Raw genomic sequence first — 18,387 nt, 5'->3', positions numbered from 1 at the left:
CTTAAAATCGACTTTTCAAATCAAATAAACAGACATTTCTTTTTGTTATAAGTTGTAATTCTATTTGTCCGCTTTTTAGCATTAATTACTTAATATTAATTCACTCAGTCTCTGGCGGCTTGTTAGCAATTATTGATTTATCACTGTTATAGCCATCATTATGTCACTTTTCCGCAAAGGCCGCTCGCAGTTGTTCGTGTTTGGCCTTCGCTGCCGCCTCCTTGGACTCCGCCCCCTGGTTCACCGCCTTCCATCCATACCAGCCGACGGTGTGCAGCACCAGGACGGCGATTCCGATCCGGACAGCCGGTCCGTACTTGAAGGCAGCTCCCCGAGACCCGTTTTTGGAACTATCCATACCAAAAACTGAGCTACGCCAGAGGAACGCAAATAACAACTGATAGCACGTGAATAAATCAGAGAGCGAAAAAGCTCGGAAAAGCTTTAGAATGTATTTCTAGGGCTGCGGGTAGTGTGATCGATGGAATCAGTTCCGATTTAATATTTAGCGAATTTTATATTTATTTAAAAAGAGTCAGACAAACACGCAGATGCCCGATTGTTGTTCCAAAGTATGAAAAAGTATACTTAAGAAAATAGAGTTTAAAATACCCTTATTTTAGGATTATATTTTATAGTTAATTTTAGATTTATTTTCTTTTAATTATATATCAAAACATATTAAAACCTTATAATTTCCTTGTCTTTTTACCAGCCATAACTTTGCGCCAAATGAAAATACCTTCTGGCAGGGAATACAAACCCTCGCATATCGCAAAGGCAAATGGCAGAAAATAGAGGAAAACTTGGGCATCAAATGGTACACAAAACGCTCGTATTACATAGCCAACGAGTCCTGCCGCAGGACGAACCCAGAAGGTGGGTGGGGTGTGGAAATTTCACCTGGCCGGGTGAAAGATTGATGCTGCAGGCACCAGGAATTAGCATGTTATGTTTAACGCATTTTTGCACCTTCGGCATGTGTGTGCCACAACTCCTTTTCCGTTTCCTATTCCGACTTTTCCGACTTTTGCAGCGGCAGTGGCGGTGAGGGGTTAAGGGACTTGGGGGTGCCCCCTAGCGACACATGTGCAAACAAGACGTTGCCTTAACCCATTGTGGCTTATCCAACAACAACAGAAAAGCGAGAACAAGAGCTCAGCATTTTCCGCACATTTAATCGCATTTTGTTTGGGGAAAATTGTAGGAAAGCTCACATGAATTTTAAACTGCGGTTGGAGTTGGGGTTTTGGTCTGAGGTTTTAGTGGGTGTTAGAGGGATCTCTTTGAGCCGCTTACGTGTGAGTGCCATTGAATAATGCAGCCTCTGCAGCCAAATTAAATTGAATTTAAGCTGCGACATTTAAAAATTTCATGAACCCAGGCCGCACTCGAATACTGCATACAGTAGTAATACTCCACCCACCCATTTGCAGACCCCTCTTCAAAATTTCTCCAGGAGAACCTCTTGCCGGGCTCATTAAATAGATGCCCGGTACGTGCTTCCATTTTGGGGCACATTTCATTAAGTGCACGTAAACGGCAGGCTGTCAACTAGCTGGGGGCGTGGCCCACCGCCCACTCCGCACACACACACACACCGAGTGACACACATGGGTAATTCCCAACGTAAACACTTTGGGAAAGCATGTCGCAAAGACATCAATTACGGCATCAGCCGCATTGCCATCAGCATCATCACCATCATCATCATCATCATCTTCATCTTCGATTGGCCAAGGGATGATGTCGATTCGGGCCCCTAGGTGGCGCTACCTCGACTGCTGTGCTTGCTTTTCTTTTTCCCTCAGCTCCATTTTCCATTTCCCATCCACATCCTCCTTCTAACCGCATTTCAAATGTGTTTTTATGTAAGCACTCAAAAAATACGGCAATTGTAAGTAAACCGGAAAGGGATACAGTGTGTATCACAATTGTAAATGTTGTTTAAGATAAACTCTGGGCAAGCGAACACAAAATTCTTTCAAAAGTCTATCAGAAAAAATAAAGCTACTATCGATAAAAATGTTTAAATTAAAAGTCTTTTATTTTTAAAGATGTTTGTATAAAAAAAAAACATCAAAAATAAATTTAAAGTTTTTACTGACTATAGACTCGTATTGAACAAGAAAGAGGTAAACAAAATAAGACTTAATGCTGGAAAAATTCGCTATCATGGGACGCACTGTCCCAAAACTGGCAGTTGTATTTACTTTGCATTGCTTAAATAAATTTTCACTACGTGTTGTGTCGTGTTTGGCCACAGAAATGGCAAAAAACGAGGGCCCAGAGCAGAACCAAATGGGACAGTTGACAAAAACTAGGCAACACTTAATTGTTGTTGCGTGCAGCAGACGAGCTCCTCAAATATTTATGCTCTATGGACTTACGTATGCGTACTATATGTGGCCATCTCAAGGAACTGGAGCTGTTCGGCAGCCAAAACACGAACGTGGAAAATTTCGCCAACGACATGGCACTCGAAGCACTTCCAAGTAGTCATCATCCACTAATTGAGATCGTTGCAACTCTGAATTAAGCCAAAAATCACGCCCTCGCTCAAGGACCATTCATATGCAGCGTTAAGTAATTAGAGGCTCCACCGCCCCACGCCCATTAGCGAACATTTTATTACAAATTTGCAGTTTTTTCGACCACTCACTGCCAAGTCTTGAGCACGAAGCGCACTTGAAGCAACAAAAAAGCGGAAATCTGCTTCCCACTAAAATGTTTTATAATTCTCGGCGGTGGGGGGTGCTGCTGCCAACTTCCTGTGTCACCTTTAACGGACTGTCAACGTGCAACAAAAACACTTGAAACTGGCAACGAGCGGAGCGGCAAAAGGGTCGCCCCTCAAGTGCTGTTTTAATTGCTTCGCAGAACAACAGCAGCAACAGTGTTTGAGCGGTCGGAAACAACAATATTACTGCCTGGGGACCAGCAAGGTTTACTGGCTTGCATATTTATTTACAGCGGTATTTAAATGTTCCTATTTATGTCCAATAAAATAGCACAATTAGATTTTGATTTAAAAAACAAAGTATGCAACTGTTATTCTTTGACATTTAGAAAATTTAATAAATCTATTTCTTTACTTCTCACTAAATTAGTTTAATTTCTTGCCTTAAAGGGTTTTAATGTTAAATAATCTTAAATATTTGGACTATCTTACTTGGATCCGTATTTGTGACTGAATTTACTTTACAATTGGGATCCATCCAAATTATAAGTCTATAAGTACTTCGTTAGTTCCTTAACAGGTGCAAACGGATCCACCAACACTGAGTTAATACGATTACTAATGATTTGTTATAATTCTAGAACTGTTGAAATTGATTTGCATAAAAGGGAGCACCACTCAGAATTCGCTCTATTCGTTTCTACCGAGCGATCATCGAAGTCCTGCATCCCGAAGGACGCTGGACAAATCCTCACGCTGCCGAATAGAACGATTCAACTCATCAACGCGGGTGCGCTTGGCTTTCAGCTAGTGTGAAAGTATGTGAAGACTGACTACAGAAATGATCCTGTGAAGTATAGTCTTAACTTTTCACTGCCCAACCTGTGGATCTTGGTGCGGTTCAGGCCAGAACTGTTTGGGAATTATAACATTGTGCCCAGGTGATAAAAACATTAATCAAACGCGGGGTGGAAATAGGTTCTAATTTTGTTTTTTTTTGCTTGACAACTATTGACACCACAGCGTTATTTGTGCGGTTTATCTTTGAAAAACCATTTCGACTTTTACCATATTTGTTTGTCAATTTGGTGAATGCAAATAGGTTTTTTAAGTTTTCTATTTTTCAATGCACTTCCATGCATTAACATAATAATGCAACCCATTTAACTCTGTTTACAGGAAGGCCTAGCATCCTACCTATTCAAGTTTAAATTTGTCAAATTGCTACGGATAAAAATAATATTTCACGCAATCAAATGATCTTAATAATATTTAAACGAAATACAAAATAATAAGGTTTCTAAGCATATATAAAAAGAACGCTGAGTGATAGTGGACATGTAAAAAATACTCTGCAATATAAAAACTTAACAAACAACTCAGTCACCAGAAAATTTGTTTATTTGTTAGCACCACAACAAAATCAACCTCAATACCGAAGATACATAATCCCTTCGCCTCAGGCAAATATAAACATAACCTTTTCTTAATTCTACTAATATTTAAATTTATTTGCATAAAAGGAGCACCACTCAGAATTCGCTCTATTCGTTTCTACCGAGCGATCATCGAAGTCCTGCATCCCGAAGGACGCTGGACAAATCCTCACGCTGCCGAATAGAACGATTCAACTCATCAACGCGGGTGCGCTTGGCTTTCAGCTAGTGTGAAAGTATGTGAAGACTGACTACAGAAATGATCCTGTGAAGTATAGTCTTAACTTTTCACTGCCCAACCTGTGGATCTTGGTGCGCTACAGGCCAGAACTGTTTGGGAATTATAACATTGTGCGAGAGGGAAAAAAAACAAACAAACGCGGGGCGATAAGCGTGCGCTGTGTATATACTTCAACAGTATCAGTATTTGAGGGTGGAAATGGTTCTAAATTTTGTTGTTTCTTGCTTGACAACTGTTGGCAGCAGCGTGCGAAAGAAAGATTATTTTAGTTTCTGGTTAACATAGATCAGCAAAAACCGAAATAAACACGTGAATATAAAAAAAAAACTTGGCAGCGGTGGGATTCGAACCCACGCCTCCGAGGAGACTGGTGCCTTAAACCAGCGCCTTAGACCGCTCGGCCACGCTACCTTGCCAGAGCTCTTGTCAAATGCTCATGAAGAGTTACCATCAGTATCTGTATCTTAAATGAGTATCTGTATCTGCGTTTTGCAACTTAACCAATAATGCGCTGTAAAAAAGTGTTCGCTGGTTATTAGATTTATTATGAAAATGTACCCTTTAGACATTTTTCGTTCTGGTATTTCAGCAATTCTTAACTACAGATATTTCTCTCACAACTGACTCTGACTATTCCAAGTAATTTCTCATCTTTGCGGTCTTGACACAACTATTTTGTCGAGTCATTCATTTCATTTACAGCTCTTTCCCGTCGGGCATATCAAGTGGACATCCGACTAACCTCTTCTAAACCGCTCGGAATGTGGCTATTGTTCCGCTTTGGACGCTGGCATTTCAATTTGTCAATTGTTTGAAATTTAATTTGATTCCGACATAGCAGCGTGCGGCCCAACATTCTTGATAATGCCGCAATTAACTCCATTAGCGTTTTTACCTGGCTGGGTCCAGGTCCAGGTGACTCTCCTCTGACCGCTCGGTTGTACGTGATTTTTTGTGTTTTCCCAGCAGCTGTCTGGCGTGGAAATTGAACAATTCTATAATTATTTCCATGCTGCTCGCCTTTAAATTTGTATAAATCCACGTGTGAGTGGCAAAATATTCCCTCTGCTGACACGGCATCTGACTTTTTGCTCCCTTTTTCGGTGGCATTTTAATGAAACCGCAAATGCTGCCCCAGTACCCCTTTTCCAGCCTTGTGTAGCACCCTTATGGCAACCGCAGACTTTGTTTTGTTTTGCTCGTCGTCCCGTGCAAAGATTTTTATTGCAATTTTCTAATTTCATTGCGGAGTCTTCTGCCCAACTCCGCCGGCTTCAGTTTATGGCTGCAGCCATGGGACGCCAGTCAGCCCAGGAATTGTTGCTGCGGTTGCATGTGTGAGCGAAGACGGGAAGACCACGACCACCGCCTGTCACGCATAAATTCGCATTTTCATTTGAATTTTAAACGCATTTCTAAGCTGACGCTGGCAGGCAAAAACGCTGACAGCCTTGCAAAATACATATAATAAACATTTTAATGCAGCGGAGCGGCAAAGGAAGACGGCCTGCGCCAGAAATTGAATTCGTTTGATTGACATTTTCCCTTTTCCAAATGAGAGCATTTATATGCGTCGCAGTGTGGGTGGAAAAATAAAGACAAGGTGTTGCGTCCATAAAAATAGTTGAACACGCAGATACAGATACTCATGTAAGATACAGATACTGATGTTAGCTGTTCATGAGCATTTGACAAGAGCTCTGGCAAGGTAGCGTGGCCGAGCGGTCTAAGGCGCTGGTTTAAGGCACCAGTCTCCTCGGAGGCGTGGGTTCGAATCCCACCGCTGCCAAGTTTTTTTTTTCATTATTTGTGTTTTTTTTGGGTTTTTCTGATCTATGTTAACCAGAAACTAAAATAATCTTTCTTTCGCACGCTGCTGCCAACAGTTGTCAAGCAAGAAACTGAAGAAACAACAAAATTTAGAACCATTTCCACCCTCAAATACTGATACTGTTGAAGTATATACACAGCGCACGTTTATCGCCCCGCGTTTGTTTGTTTTTTTTCCCTCTCGCACAATGTTATAATTCCCAAACAGTTCTGGCCTGTAGCGCACCAAGATCCACAGGTTGGGCAGTGAAAAGTTAAGACTATACTTCACAGGATCATTTCTGTAGTCAGTCTTCACATACTTTCACACTAGCTGAAAGCCAAGCGCACCCGCGTTGATGAGTTGAATCGTTCTATTCGGCAGCGTGAGGATTTGTCCAGCGTCCTTCGGGATGCAGGACTTCGATGATCGCTCGGTAGAAACGAATAGAGCGAATTCTGAGTGGTGCTCCTTTTATGCAAATAAATTTAAATATTACTAGAATTAAGAAAAGGCTTTGTTATATTTGCCTGAGGCTGAAGGAGTATGGAATCTTCGGTATTGAGGTTGATTTTGTGGTGGTGCTAACAAATAAACAAATTTTCTGGTGACTGAGTTGTTTGTTAAGTTTTTATATTGCAGAGTATTTCTTATATGTCCACTTATACTGAGCGTTCTTCTTATAGATGCTTAGAAACGTCATTATCGTGTATTTCCCTTCAATATTATGAAGAGCATTTATTGTGTGAAATATTATAATTTTTATCCGTACCAATTTGACAAATTGAGACTAAATGAGGAGGATGCTTGGCCCCCCTGTGAGCAGAGCTAACTGAGTTCCCTTATTCTGTTTGTGCATTCTGGAAAGTGCATTAAAAGTTTGGCCGCCAGGAGAAATGGGCTCTGCGTTTGGGGAAGTAACTATCCGCTAACAACGTATTATTGGCAATATTTTATAAGCTTGCCAAGACCACCCTGTGTTTCCCTTGGAGTACCTATTGCCCCCCTGGTTCTTTTGAAAAATTGGCATGTCGTTGTAACTTTTACTCGACTATGAGGAAAAAATAAAATCTCTTGGCACATAAGTTTTGTGCACGTTAAGTACTTTTTCATAACCATCGCAGTCGTTGCTGTTGTCTGGCTTTCGGAGGGGCAGAGGTGGCGGGGAAGTGTTTTCCTATGCCTCGGGGGCATAATATGCATATGCAACGACAGAGGGGCAACAAATAATAGCGAATGGCAATAAAAAGTACGATACACATTGAGGGAAAAGCAGCAAAAAGGAAACTTTAAATAGTTCCAGCTACTTTTTCGAGAGTTTTGCAAATGCGGCGGAAGCGAAGGGGAAACTGCGCCAATGTTAAATTACTTTTGGGGCAATTTTTTTTGCAGGGCTTTGGTTATTTTGCATTCCGTTTTGTGTAAAAGTTTGTGGCACTAAATTAAGCGATTACAAATGGCTATTCTTGATAATAGAAATTATAAATTGATATCAAGAAAAGTTGCCAACAAGTTTTGGGGCACGGGTAGAAATGAGTTTGTGGGTAAAAAAAATAAAAATACACTTATGAAGGAATGACAAATTTTTTTTACGCTACCTGACTGGGAGTTGAACTCGGTACCCCATGTTTTGTAGTATGAACTTCTTAACAATTAGTTGTGACATCAAAAGTATGCAACTGTTTCTGTGTTAAAAACTACGATTCTATTGCCTAAACTAAGTTTATATATTTTGGATAAAGTTGCATAAACTCTAATGCTATTTGACATGGCAAGTACCTTTTTTTGTGAACTTTGCTCCGGCACTCGTCAGCCGATTGGCTTTCTCTGCACGTAGCGTCATTTTTGACATTTAATTATGGCTCTGCCAACAGAGGAGTAAGATGTAAACTCGATTTCATGGCCCCGAACTTACAAAAGGTGATTCCATATTTCGTTTCTTGGGGCTCCGGCAATGCGTGCTACGTGTGCATCTTGTACCTGTCTATTGTAGTTCCATATGCAAGCCACATGACCCAGCCATGTCCTCTACACTGCGCGAAAACATCTGGCAATGTTTTGTTATTTATTTTAATTTATCACAATTTGTAACAAGTATGACATGTATATTTGCGTAGAGAAATGCAATAAATATTTTATATTAGGAAAAATGAATTAGGCTAAACTCTCTACATTTACCTTAAATTTATTAAAGTGCAGACTCCCTTTTCTTTCGAGATGGACGTGCGTTGTCAAAACTGCCGCTTCATTTTTTTCCCATAAAACTGGCAGTTTCCTTCTCTATTTTTCTATTTTTTTGGGAGTCCTTCTCCGCCCATTTCTTTTCTGTTCCGCAGCTGGACAACTTTGTGTGTGTCCTGGCGATTTATGAAAAAAAGAAACAGCAGCAGGACGAGTGGAGCGTCGCACGTGATGTGAAATGGCAAAGGATTTGCGAGGGGGAGGCGGACTGCTACAGGGGAGTGCACTGGACAATGGCGTCTAAATTAATTATCAAGGATAACAGCGTGAAAGGTTCAGCGACGCTGCATTGTCTCCTGGCTCCTAATTCAATTACGACAGCTGGCGGCGAGGTGGGGGCAAATTAAAAAAGGCTTAGGCCAGAGTTAATACGGACTTAAGCGGGGTAATTAAAAGCCAAAGCTGCAATTGCATTCGGGAAATGTCTTAACTCACAGCGGCTTCCATTCCCATTTTGGCTCCTGGGGGTGACTTTCCTCCCCCCTCCCCTTTGGCTGCCGTAAAATCACGAACTGCAAATCTCTCGAGAATAATTTGAAACATAGAACAGCCCGAGGAGCTGGGAGGAAAAGCCAAAAGACGATGCCGCCGAATCCCTTCCACATTAAAATATGATGAGCTCGTGAAGGCAACGGCACAAATGAAAACGAAGTTAATAAAAAAGGTTGTAAAGGGGGGGAGGGGCCAGCCAGGTGGATCTCAGGTGTCTGCGGAGGGTGTCCGAAAAATAATCAACATAAAAAAGAAAATTATTTGCAATATTATCAAGGGCTACAAAAGTTACACGGCAGACAACAGTGGAGAGCAAAACGGAGAAATGAAAATGTTGGCCATGAGAATAAAAGCCGAAATGAAAATATGGCAAGGGAGGCGGGAAAGTCAAGCTGGAATTGGTTAAGGAAATGAAAAAATGAGGAACAATGGAGAAATAACTTATCATGAATAGTTTCTGTAGTCACTTAAATGTCAATAAGCATTTTCAATGAAAGGCAATTACAAAAGACAACAAGAGAGTTTCCAAAATAAGGCAAAAATATAAAACAAAATTGTTTATATAATTTTAAATGAGTAATATAAATGTCCTTTCTTGAACTGATTTAAATATAAATAAAAACATTCTTAAAAATAACTCAAATATACCATGAAATTCCTCGCATCCTCCCACTGTGCAATCTTGATACCTTTTCGCAGAACATTTGCCTCCACTTATACTTCGCAACTGCAGTTCCCTTTCGAGTTTTGTAATTGGGGTTAGGTCCAGCAATAAAGCCCAACCGAGTAATAACAACGAAACCAAATAAACCAACAAAACGGAGATGCAAATGAAATTTGGTTTTAATCAAGCAGAGCCAGAGAGCCATGTATATTCCATGCGGGGGCCGAGATCCAAGGCCGAGTTCAACAAGCAAATCAATTAAAGGGCTGCGCCTCGAGCGTCAAACTAAAAGTCAAGATTTTCGATTCGAGTTCGACCTCTAACGAAGTCATCACTTGGCCACTTCAAAACAATGGGACAGGCGATGCATTAGGCGCCCAAAAACAAACACGAAACGTGATCAAAGTTTTTCCATCGATTTATGGCCTGTGCATCCAAAAGTGCCGGCCAACCGGTTTTATTCGGCCGGATTCATCGATCACGTCTAGAGTGAGCGATTGAAGATCAGCCACAGATCAAGTTCAAAGTCATTTGAGGCTCATGTTGCTTCCGTTGCCGTCGGCATGAGTTGGCCAAAGAGTTTTGGCCATATAAAAGCCATGCGACATCATGGCATCCACAGCACACATCTTTCGTTGAGCGCAGCCTAAACACTCAAAATCATGGTGAGTTGTACACCTAAAGTTGGAGGGAATTTGCCTTGTAATACTTTGGAATACCAGTAAAGTTTTCTGTAATGTATCGAGAATAATCTTTAAAATTGTTAAGTTTTTAGTTTAAAACATTGGGGTATATAAGTATGATTTTAAACCATGCCATTTTTGTTTGGTCTTAAATTGTAAAATGCAGAACCAATCAATATTCTTATAACAAAAACTATAACTATAACCAGAACCAATCAATATTCTTATAACAAAAGCAATAAGAATATTGATTCTTATAACAAAAACTATAAGAATGTTGAATGCTCCTCAGTTTGTTAACAATATGTTTTTACCGCCTCATTAATTTTATAAATATTTCTGCTTCTTTTAGAAATTCCTTATCATTGCCGTTGCCTTTTTGGCCTGCGCCTTCGCTGATGTTTCGGAGCTTCCTGGCTACGATTACCAGCAGCCCGCTCCTGCTCCGGTGGAGACCTACATCCCGCCTGCACCTCCTGCACCTGCACCGGCTCCCATTGAGACCTACATTCCCCCCCGCTCCCCCGGCACCCGAGTACATCCCCCCGCACCCGTCCAGCAGGAGGAGCCCGTCTTCGAGGAGATCGAGCAGCCCGCCCAAGATGGATACCGCTATAAGACCGTCCGCCGCCGCGTCTTCCGTCACCGCAACTAAAGTTGAGGCCTGTTGTTATTGTTAATTTGTTGACTCGAGTGTAATTGCTGAATACCATCCTCTGAAATTCACTTTGAGAGTAAAAATGAAGAGAAATTGTACCTGAAAACATGTTGTCTTGTATTTACTTTGGTGTAGATCAAAGTTTAGTGAACAGGAAATATATAACCCACCAAAAGAAATATCAATATTAGTTTATACAATTTGTGTAATAGGAATTTTAAGGAGTTGTTTTATAAATGGTTGATTTGTTTAAGGTGAAAAGAAAGTCATAAGAGCCGTAACAAACTTTAAATTTCATTAGGAACACAGTTTAAAATGAAACTATCACTCGACACTTTAGAAAATTCTCACGTTATTTTAATCGGTATCAACTATTTTGTATTTGATCGTGAAGAAAGTCTAAGTTTGTTCCTTTTTAAATTCAATTTGCCTTATCAAACGCTTCCCATCGGTCAAGTTCAATTTGCAATGTCAAAGTCGCCATTCGATGGTTTTCCTTGGTGATAGCCATCCTTAGCCAACCCTCTTCAACTCCAACCAACCCACAAAGGCCTAAACAAACCGCTCAAGGCCAAACACATGTTCTGGCCAACACTGGCATTCCAATGGATTCTCGCCCCTTTCTAAAGTCTGGCTGGGAAAAGGTCAAACCAACGACTAGACCAATTTGACTTAACCAAAAATTGCTGAAACATTCAATGAGCAGGGACAAGAAGTGCTTCCCCTTCTTCCGGCAATCGATTGGCTCCAGCCAAAGCAAACAAATCCTCGATTACAAAATCAAACAGAGCACAAAAACAAAGGATGGCGAAATGGAAAAAATGTTTGCCCATAATGCAAAATGGGAAAATATGCGAATTCAATAAGCTGCGACTTGGGTGAACAAAAGGGGGCATTGCGACAAGGACATGTGGCTGGGCAGGACACTCCTCCCCCTCTTCATCCTTCCCTCCTCCTCCGCCTTTCTGTCGACCCTTACAAGTCATTTGGCCAATTGCTGTTGACTCTGCGCTCTAAGGCGAATTTCCGCTGCCAAGTCGAGTTCACATATTTTGCACTCACTTTATGCTGATGACATGCAAGTGGCAAAAATTATTTGCGCTCGTGCATTTGCGACCAACTCCAACTACGGACCAGCCAAAGGCGAATAATGAGCAGCCAACAAGCTGAGGAAATCAACAAACCATCGTCTAGGCACTGGCCAAAATTGTAACTTATAATTAAAGAAAAATAATCTTAAAAACAATTGATGAAACTAGAACTAGAAACAAGTTTCGAAATAAAACAAACTGAAGTAAAATGAAAAAGAATAAAATGTGTATTATTGGGTGACAGAAAAACAGGTGGCTTGGGATAGGTTTTAATTCAAGATTAATTAATATAAAATATAGAAAAAAAGTATTGGATCCTATTTATTAACTTTAGGGACTCCTTTTCCCTCGGTGCATTCAGAGGCGGAAACAGGACTCAGGATCCAAGGAACAGGAGCGAAAAAAGAAATGCCGCCCGACGGCAGACAGCTTCCATTTCCATTTCCAGCGTCTTCTTTGTCGTGACATACGGAAAATTCCCCACGGAGTCTATCAACAGTTGATAAAGCAAAATGTGCGTACGGCAGCCGGAGAAATGGAAGGACCCTGGATGGCATTCTTTTCCTTTTTGGTATGTACATAAGTTTATTATTTTGAAGGTAATTGGATTTGTGTTGCAGCAGTCAAGGAGTCGCCACAGCATAATAAGAAAATATAGACGAGGACAATGAACTTGGGGGCGCGACAATCCCAACATATGCTCAGTGCTCAGTGCCCGAGGAATCGCCTCTGGCCGGGGAGTCCATCCATTGGACATCGCACATTGGCCATTGTTTGCACTCGTAATTGTTTTCCTAATGGATAAAGTCTATAAATTTCTGCGCCCGACGCGCGGCCAAATGCGAAATATGTCACGAATGTTAAGCGTTTTATAAACGACTTCGATGCGAGTGTGGGCTTCTCTGGAGTAAAGGAGCGGAATGCAGAGGATTTATCGATGTTGGCCACTCAGCGGGACGGAGAACTGGCCACCGGATTGCAGTTGTCAAGCGGATGGGATGGAGTCCAGTGCTGATGCACTCGCCAATGACTCGTAAATTAAGATCTTGATGGAGTCCCAGTCCCTCCTTTCCGAATCGTTCACCAACTCCAATCGTTCTCGGGCGCCCGGAATTCGAGGAGTTTGGGCATCTTGTTGAAATGTCTTTGTTTTTCTTTGATTGGGACTTGCAAAAATGTTTATCATAATTCGAACGAGAGAATAAATATCGAATTTCTTTAGCTAAAAAACCAATAACCACATTTGCTTTTTGGCTCCTAATTTAAAAAAAGTATTGAGATGGTAAAAACATTCAGTAAACATTGAATAATATTATATTTTAAGAACTAAACTTTTGGTATTGACATTTTTAGAGGTTTGTTGAAGATGCGGTAAGCTATTCATAGTCGAAAGTACCATGATGAATCCCGAGTAGTCTGGTCATGTTATCTTTGACAATCTGGGCTCTGTTCGGGGTATCATCTTTTCTTTGGTCCTTCAGTCGATCGATGGCCAAGGGAAATGATAATCCATCGCCGCGACTCGAGAAGATTGGAAAAGGCCAAAGGTACCATTTATCGCCAAAAAGCTCTCCGAAATTACCACAACATCCCAAGTCAAAGCCATGGTTGTTCTTCCCGCCAACGAAAAAGTGCGGAGCATAACTCGATTCCATGGTGGTGCGATTTCGGGACACATTGAATACGCTGACAGTGTACATGGCCAGCGTGAAAATGTTGAATATAATGCATACCACGTATTGGAGGAGACTCCAAGAGTGCTCGCGTTTCAGGTATGTAAAATCGAATCCGCAGACTAAGTACGTATCGAAGATCATCGTGCAGAAAAGAAAGAAGCAATACAGCTCAGCGTAGAAAAGAAAGAGTATGAAGTACTTAAAGTTGTGGAAGTGGACGCAGTTCACCACCCAGGGACAGTGGTGGTCCATTTTCAGGACGCACACGTGGCAGGATCGACAGTGATGGGCCCGATCTGGCTTAATTATCCAGCAGGTCTTGCAATAGCGAACTATGCCATCACTCGTACAGCTGGCGATGGGTAAATTCCGCGAGGCGTTGCTGAGGATTCGCGCTGCTGCCTCGACTCCTTCGCTTCGCTCCAATCTGTCCACATCCTCTGCAGATATTCTCCACTGGTCGGGAATCTTAGCGGGCGCTACGCAAATGCACTGGAACCAAGTCCACAGGAACATGAAGAGCAGCAGGTGGTAGAACAGGAGCATAATCCCCATCGTCACCAATCCCTCAACTCTTTTTATGCAGATCTGGTAGACGAAGACGTGGTAGGACCAGACCAACATGGCCAGGATCAGGAGGATAGGAAGCCATCTAACCACGCAACAGGGATTCTTCCGTCGCTCCGAACTGTCTCTGATCAGGCACATCCTGGAATGACTTCTCACCCTGGTGGGTAATTGCTTCTGTCAGCCCTGTACGAAAGTCATCATTTCCGACGCCTACCTAACATAAATTTGTCATAAAAATTTCCCAGAATTAATGTTATCTGTTATCAGCTAGCAAGTGATAACAATCGTTAGTTAATGTTGTCAAAAAACAGTTACCAAAAAGCATCCAATTGTTAACAATAGTCATGATATTGATTTTCTGCCCAAAAGTAGTTACTTTTGGCATTTAAAAGTCAGTATTTTTACCATAAAAAATCACATAATGAACCAAATTCAAAATGTTATAGCTCGTTGAACTCGTAATAAAATACACAACAAATTGGCATTCACAAAAAAAAAATTTTTTTTTTTCCAAAATTTGGTAAAAAATACAGTGTTACCCCTTATAAAAAATTCAAAATTTTGAAAAAAATAAAAAATTTTAGTTTTGAATGCAGATTTATTTTAAATTTTATTTCGAGTCTAACAAGGTATGGCATTCCAAATTTGGCCCATTATTGGCATTGTTATGGTCGAAATACTGGATAAAAGAGGGTAAAAATGGCAAAAAATTAAAGGAAATTCTGAATAAGTCTGGAATGTTGTGTTTCACCTTCTTTGATAAAATAAGAGTGACAAAACTGTATAATAAAATAGGTTGATAGCCAATATACCATAGCCAAATCTCTTAAGATGTTCGCTTACAAAATTTAAGCAAAGACCTTAACTTGTTTACTTCCCAATAATAAACCAACGTTAAATTTGATCGGCATTGTTATGGCCGAAATACAGGACAAAATAGGATAAAAATTGCAAAAAATTAAAAGGAATTCTAAATAAGTATGGGATGAGGTGTTTGTCCTTCCTTGATAAAATAAGAGTGAAAAAACTGAATAATAAAATAGGTTGATAGCCAATATACCATCTTATAGGATGTTCGCTTACTAAATTTAAGCTAAGAGCTTATCATGTTTACCTTCCAATAAAAAACCAACGTTATATTTGTTTTCATTATTTATTTACTCTCCAAACAAAACATTAACAGATTCCCCAGCAAATGTGACCTTTGCTGACTTATCACATTAGCCAACAATTGCACCTTTGTGATTGTGACTTAGTTGCGGTGACGGAAGACGCGGCGGCGGACGGTCTTGTAGCGGTATCCGTCCTGGGCGGGCTGCTCGATCTCCTCGAAGACGGGCTCCTCCTGCTGGACGGGGGCGGGGGGATGTAGGCGGGGGCCGGGGCTGCGGGGGGGATGTAGGTCTCCACGGGAGCGGCCACGGGCGCGGGCGGGATGTAGGTGTTCTTGGGCGCCGGCGGTGGTGGTGGTGGTGGGGGGTGGGATGTAGGCCTTGGCCGGAGCCGCAGGCGGTGGGATGTAGGTGTTCTTGGGTGCTGGTGGGGGTGGTGGTGGTGGTGGGGGAATGTAGCTCTTCACGGGTGCCGGGGGAGCGGGCTGGGGATAGTCGTAGCCACCGGCTGACAGCTCGGAAACATCGGCGTAGGCGCAGGCCAAGAAGGCGACGGCAATGATCAGGAATTTCTAGGATGAGAAAAAAATATTTTTTATTAATTTTCCATATATTCTCTGCATATTTCCTTGTATAAATTCGAGTATCCTTTAATTACTATAATCCTGGCACCCACCATCTTGAGGAGATTGGCTTGTTGCTGCTTGGATCACAAGTCGATTTGTGCTGCTGAACTCGAAGTGTGTCTTGGGTTTTATAGCTCATTGTTTTGCGGGGCTGCGGGTCAACCGCGGCTAAATTAATTGCATGATGCCCCCATGATACATGGGGGTCTTAGCCTCACTCAAAGAAGTCGGAAGATGGCCGAAACCGAACACACGACAACGGGCCTCCAATGCCAAGGCAGTTCGACGGGTTTTCTGGTTTCGTTTTCAGCTTTAGTTTTTAGTTTTCAGTTTCGGTTTCCAAAATCGTTTTATCTCTGCTTTGACTTGGGTCAACTTTTTGTTTCAGGCTTGAGAAACTGCAATTAGATCAAACAAATCTTTTGTTGCATGTTTCATTTTTATTTAATCGTTTTGTTTTAATTCAGCTTTTTTGATAAATGCTCGTGGGTCACACGCTAGATTGGGTTAGGTTTTTTGTTGCTATAATCATTTTATTTGTTTCTTTTTTGGTGTTTCTGTTTTGAGCTGGCTAAATTATTAGCAGTTGGCCAGGCCTATGGCGTCGTTTCAAGTTTATGCCAAAATTAATTTCAATTTGCTTATATTATGCTGATCTTCACAATGTCTGGCGGGGTTGTCTGTTGTGGCTGGTCTTTGCTGAGCTTAATTAATTACTCAAGTCCAAACTGGGTTTGCCTTCTTCGAACACCTGGCTTATAAAACAGTTTATTTAAGCGTCGCATCATCTGGCTGGCGGATGGTGAACATGTTCGGGGGAATGATGGAGTGAATTTGTTGGGAGCAGATAAATTCTAAGAGGTATCCCTAATGCTTAAAAAGGTTATAGGGGCAAAAAAGGTTTTGCTACTAGAATTTATTCTAATTAGTCCACTTAAAGAAAACGCTGTAGCTAAAGCTTGGTTTGTATTCGTTATCTATTATTAAATATATGTTTATTTTAAAGTTTGTCTTCGCTTGATTTGCTTAAACATATATATCTCATTTAAATTAAAAAATGCCTAAATATCTTCATGACTTTATAAATTACATATTTGCATATAAATATAATAATAATAAATAATAATAATAGTAAACATAAGCATTAAACATATTAATCATATTCCCTGCAAGGCAATTAATTGGTTTTTGTGTTGGAAGAACTAAGATTTTCTTCTGGTATTTATTACGACAGAAACAATAATAATTCTTAAAAATTGACATTTAGAACGTTTTAAAAAACATTCCTTAAAACTCACATTTTTCCCTTTCCCAAAAAACATATTCAATATGGTTAATTATACGTATTTTTGTTTTATTTAATAAACTTATCCCTGGGCGGGATCAGTGAGTGGCTTTCTAGTAACGACGATGGACCACACGGCGGATGGTCTTGTAGCGGTAGCCATCGGCGGAAATGGGCTCGATCTCCTCCAGAACGGGCTGGGGGGCCAGGACGGGAACGGGGGCGGCAACGGGAGCGGGGGCAACCTGCACGGGGGGCGGGCACGAAGACGGGAGCGGGGGCGACCTTCACGGGGGCGGGGATGCTCACGGGTGCGGGGGGAATGTACTGGTTGACGGGGGCGGGAGCGACCTGCACGGGTGCGGGCACGAAGACGGGAGCAGGAGCAACCTTCACGGGGGCGGGGATGGCCACTGGTGCGGGTGGGATGTACTGGTTAACAGGGGCGGGGGCGACCTTCACGGGGGCGGGGATGGCCACGGGAGCGGGAGCCGGGGCGGGGATCTCGATCTGGATGGGGGCTGGTGCGGGTGCAGGGGGGATGTAGGTGTTCACGGGCACGGGCACGGGAACGGGGGCAGGAGCAGGGGCCACCTTCACGGGCAGAGGAGCCGGAGCGGGGATGCTCACGGGGGCGTAGTTGTAGCCCGACAGGTGGGACACATCGGCGTGGGCAACGGCCAAAAGGGCAACGGCGACAACCAGGAATTTCTGCAGTTAAAATTGCCAAATTAGTCAGGATTCAAATGAGGTTTCTATTATTTTGCTACTAACCATTTTGGATATGTGTTACTTGGAACGTTGGTGTTTCTAGTATGTCTTGGACTCATCCGCCAGGTGGTATTTATACCAAAACCTGGGCGCGGTGCAGAAGCGAAAGATAAACGTTAACACGAGTGAAGAAGTGCGGATATCAGGGTCTCTTAATATGCCAGAAACCAGAATTTTACGAGCCACGCCAATGGTCAACGGCGGTGACACCCTACGTCGACCAGGAAGAGTTGTTTCGACAGCAGATTACCTGTTTTCAAGTCATTTAGTTCTCTAGAGATTCTAGATTTCTTGAAATTTATGTTTCTTGTTCTAAAATATAAGGATTCGATATTTCATTTGCATTCATTC

The 18,387-nt window shown here is 41.8% G+C and overlaps 5 protein-coding genes and 5 non-coding genes across 10 annotated transcripts; 3 read left to right on the top strand and 7 right to left on the bottom strand.

Moving 5' to 3' along the window:
• Positions 1–35: 35 nt before the first annotated feature.
• Positions 36–399, bottom strand: LOC108051199. Its single transcript, XM_017133209.2, has one exon. It carries the CDS (start codon positions 356–358, stop codon positions 164–166), a length of 195 nt encoding a protein of 64 aa, XP_016988698.1. The 5' UTR covers positions 359–399; the 3' UTR covers positions 36–163.
• Positions 400–3,353: 2,954 nt separating this feature from the next.
• On the bottom strand, positions 3,354–3,544 carry LOC123036997. Its single transcript, XR_006417285.1, has one exon. It is a non-coding gene; the product is annotated as a small nucleolar RNA U3 (small nucleolar RNA).
• A 663-nt stretch (positions 3,545–4,207) lies between these two features.
• LOC123036996 lies at positions 4,208–4,398 on the bottom strand. The gene has a single exon (XR_006417284.1). It is a non-coding gene; the product is annotated as a small nucleolar RNA U3 (small nucleolar RNA).
• Positions 4,399–4,686: 288 nt separating this feature from the next.
• Positions 4,687–4,768, bottom strand: Trnal-aag. Its single transcript has one exon. It is a non-coding gene; the product is annotated as a tRNA-Leu (tRNA).
• Positions 4,769–6,064: 1,296 nt separating this feature from the next.
• On the top strand, positions 6,065–6,146 carry Trnal-aag. Its single transcript has one exon. It is a non-coding gene; the product is annotated as a tRNA-Leu (tRNA).
• A 297-nt stretch (positions 6,147–6,443) lies between these two features.
• Positions 6,444–6,634, top strand: LOC123036995. Its single transcript, XR_006417283.1, has one exon. It is a non-coding gene; the product is annotated as a small nucleolar RNA U3 (small nucleolar RNA).
• Positions 6,635–10,094: 3,460 nt separating this feature from the next.
• On the top strand, positions 10,095–11,080 carry LOC108051214 (extensin). Its single transcript, XM_017133226.2, has 2 exons — positions 10,095–10,229; positions 10,600–11,080. The coding sequence occupies exons 1-2, from the start codon at positions 10,227–10,229 to the stop codon at positions 10,900–10,902; spliced, it is 306 nt and encodes a 101-aa protein (XP_016988715.2). The 5' UTR covers positions 10,095–10,226; the 3' UTR covers positions 10,903–11,080.
• Positions 11,081–13,372: 2,292 nt separating this feature from the next.
• Positions 13,373–14,414, bottom strand: LOC108051178 (palmitoyltransferase ZDHHC20). Its single transcript, XM_017133168.1, has one exon. The coding sequence runs from the start codon at positions 14,378–14,380 to the stop codon at positions 13,373–13,375; it is 1,008 nt and encodes a 335-aa protein (XP_016988657.1). The 5' UTR covers positions 14,381–14,414.
• A 1,080-nt stretch (positions 14,415–15,494) lies between these two features.
• Positions 15,495–16,075, bottom strand: LOC108051223 (leucine-rich repeat extensin-like protein 6). The gene is given in 4 exon segments (XM_017133233.2): positions 15,495–15,610; positions 15,613–15,721; positions 15,723–15,926; positions 16,031–16,075. Coding segments are annotated over 4 exon segments (432 nt in total). The 5' UTR covers positions 16,034–16,075.
• Positions 16,076–17,313: 1,238 nt separating this feature from the next.
• LOC108051177 (cyclin-dependent kinase inhibitor 1C) lies at positions 17,314–18,102 on the bottom strand. Its single transcript, XM_017133167.2, is given in 3 exon segments — positions 17,314–17,516; positions 17,518–17,976; positions 18,040–18,102. Coding segments are annotated over 3 exon segments (600 nt in total). The 5' UTR covers positions 18,043–18,102; the 3' UTR covers positions 17,314–17,378.
• Between the last annotated feature and the right edge of the window lie 285 nt (positions 18,103–18,387).

The sequence above is a fragment of the Drosophila rhopaloa genome, unplaced genomic scaffold (genome assembly GCF_018152115.1).
Source record: "Drosophila rhopaloa isolate 14029-0021.01 unplaced genomic scaffold, ASM1815211v1 contig_115, whole genome shotgun sequence".
NCBI lineage: Eukaryota > Metazoa > Arthropoda > Insecta > Diptera > Drosophilidae > Drosophila > Drosophila rhopaloa.
This window is presented reverse-complemented; position numbering and strand designations above follow the sequence as displayed.

Excerpts from the sequence above, each read along its gene's own strand:
- LOC108051199 (XM_017133209.2), bottom strand. The coding sequence starts at position 358 with ATGGATAGTTCCAAAAACGGGTCTCGGGGAGCTGCCTTCAAGTACGGA.
- LOC108051178 (XM_017133168.1), bottom strand. The coding sequence starts at position 14,380 with ATGTGCCTGATCAGAGACAGTTCGGAGCGACGGAAGAATCCCTGTTGC.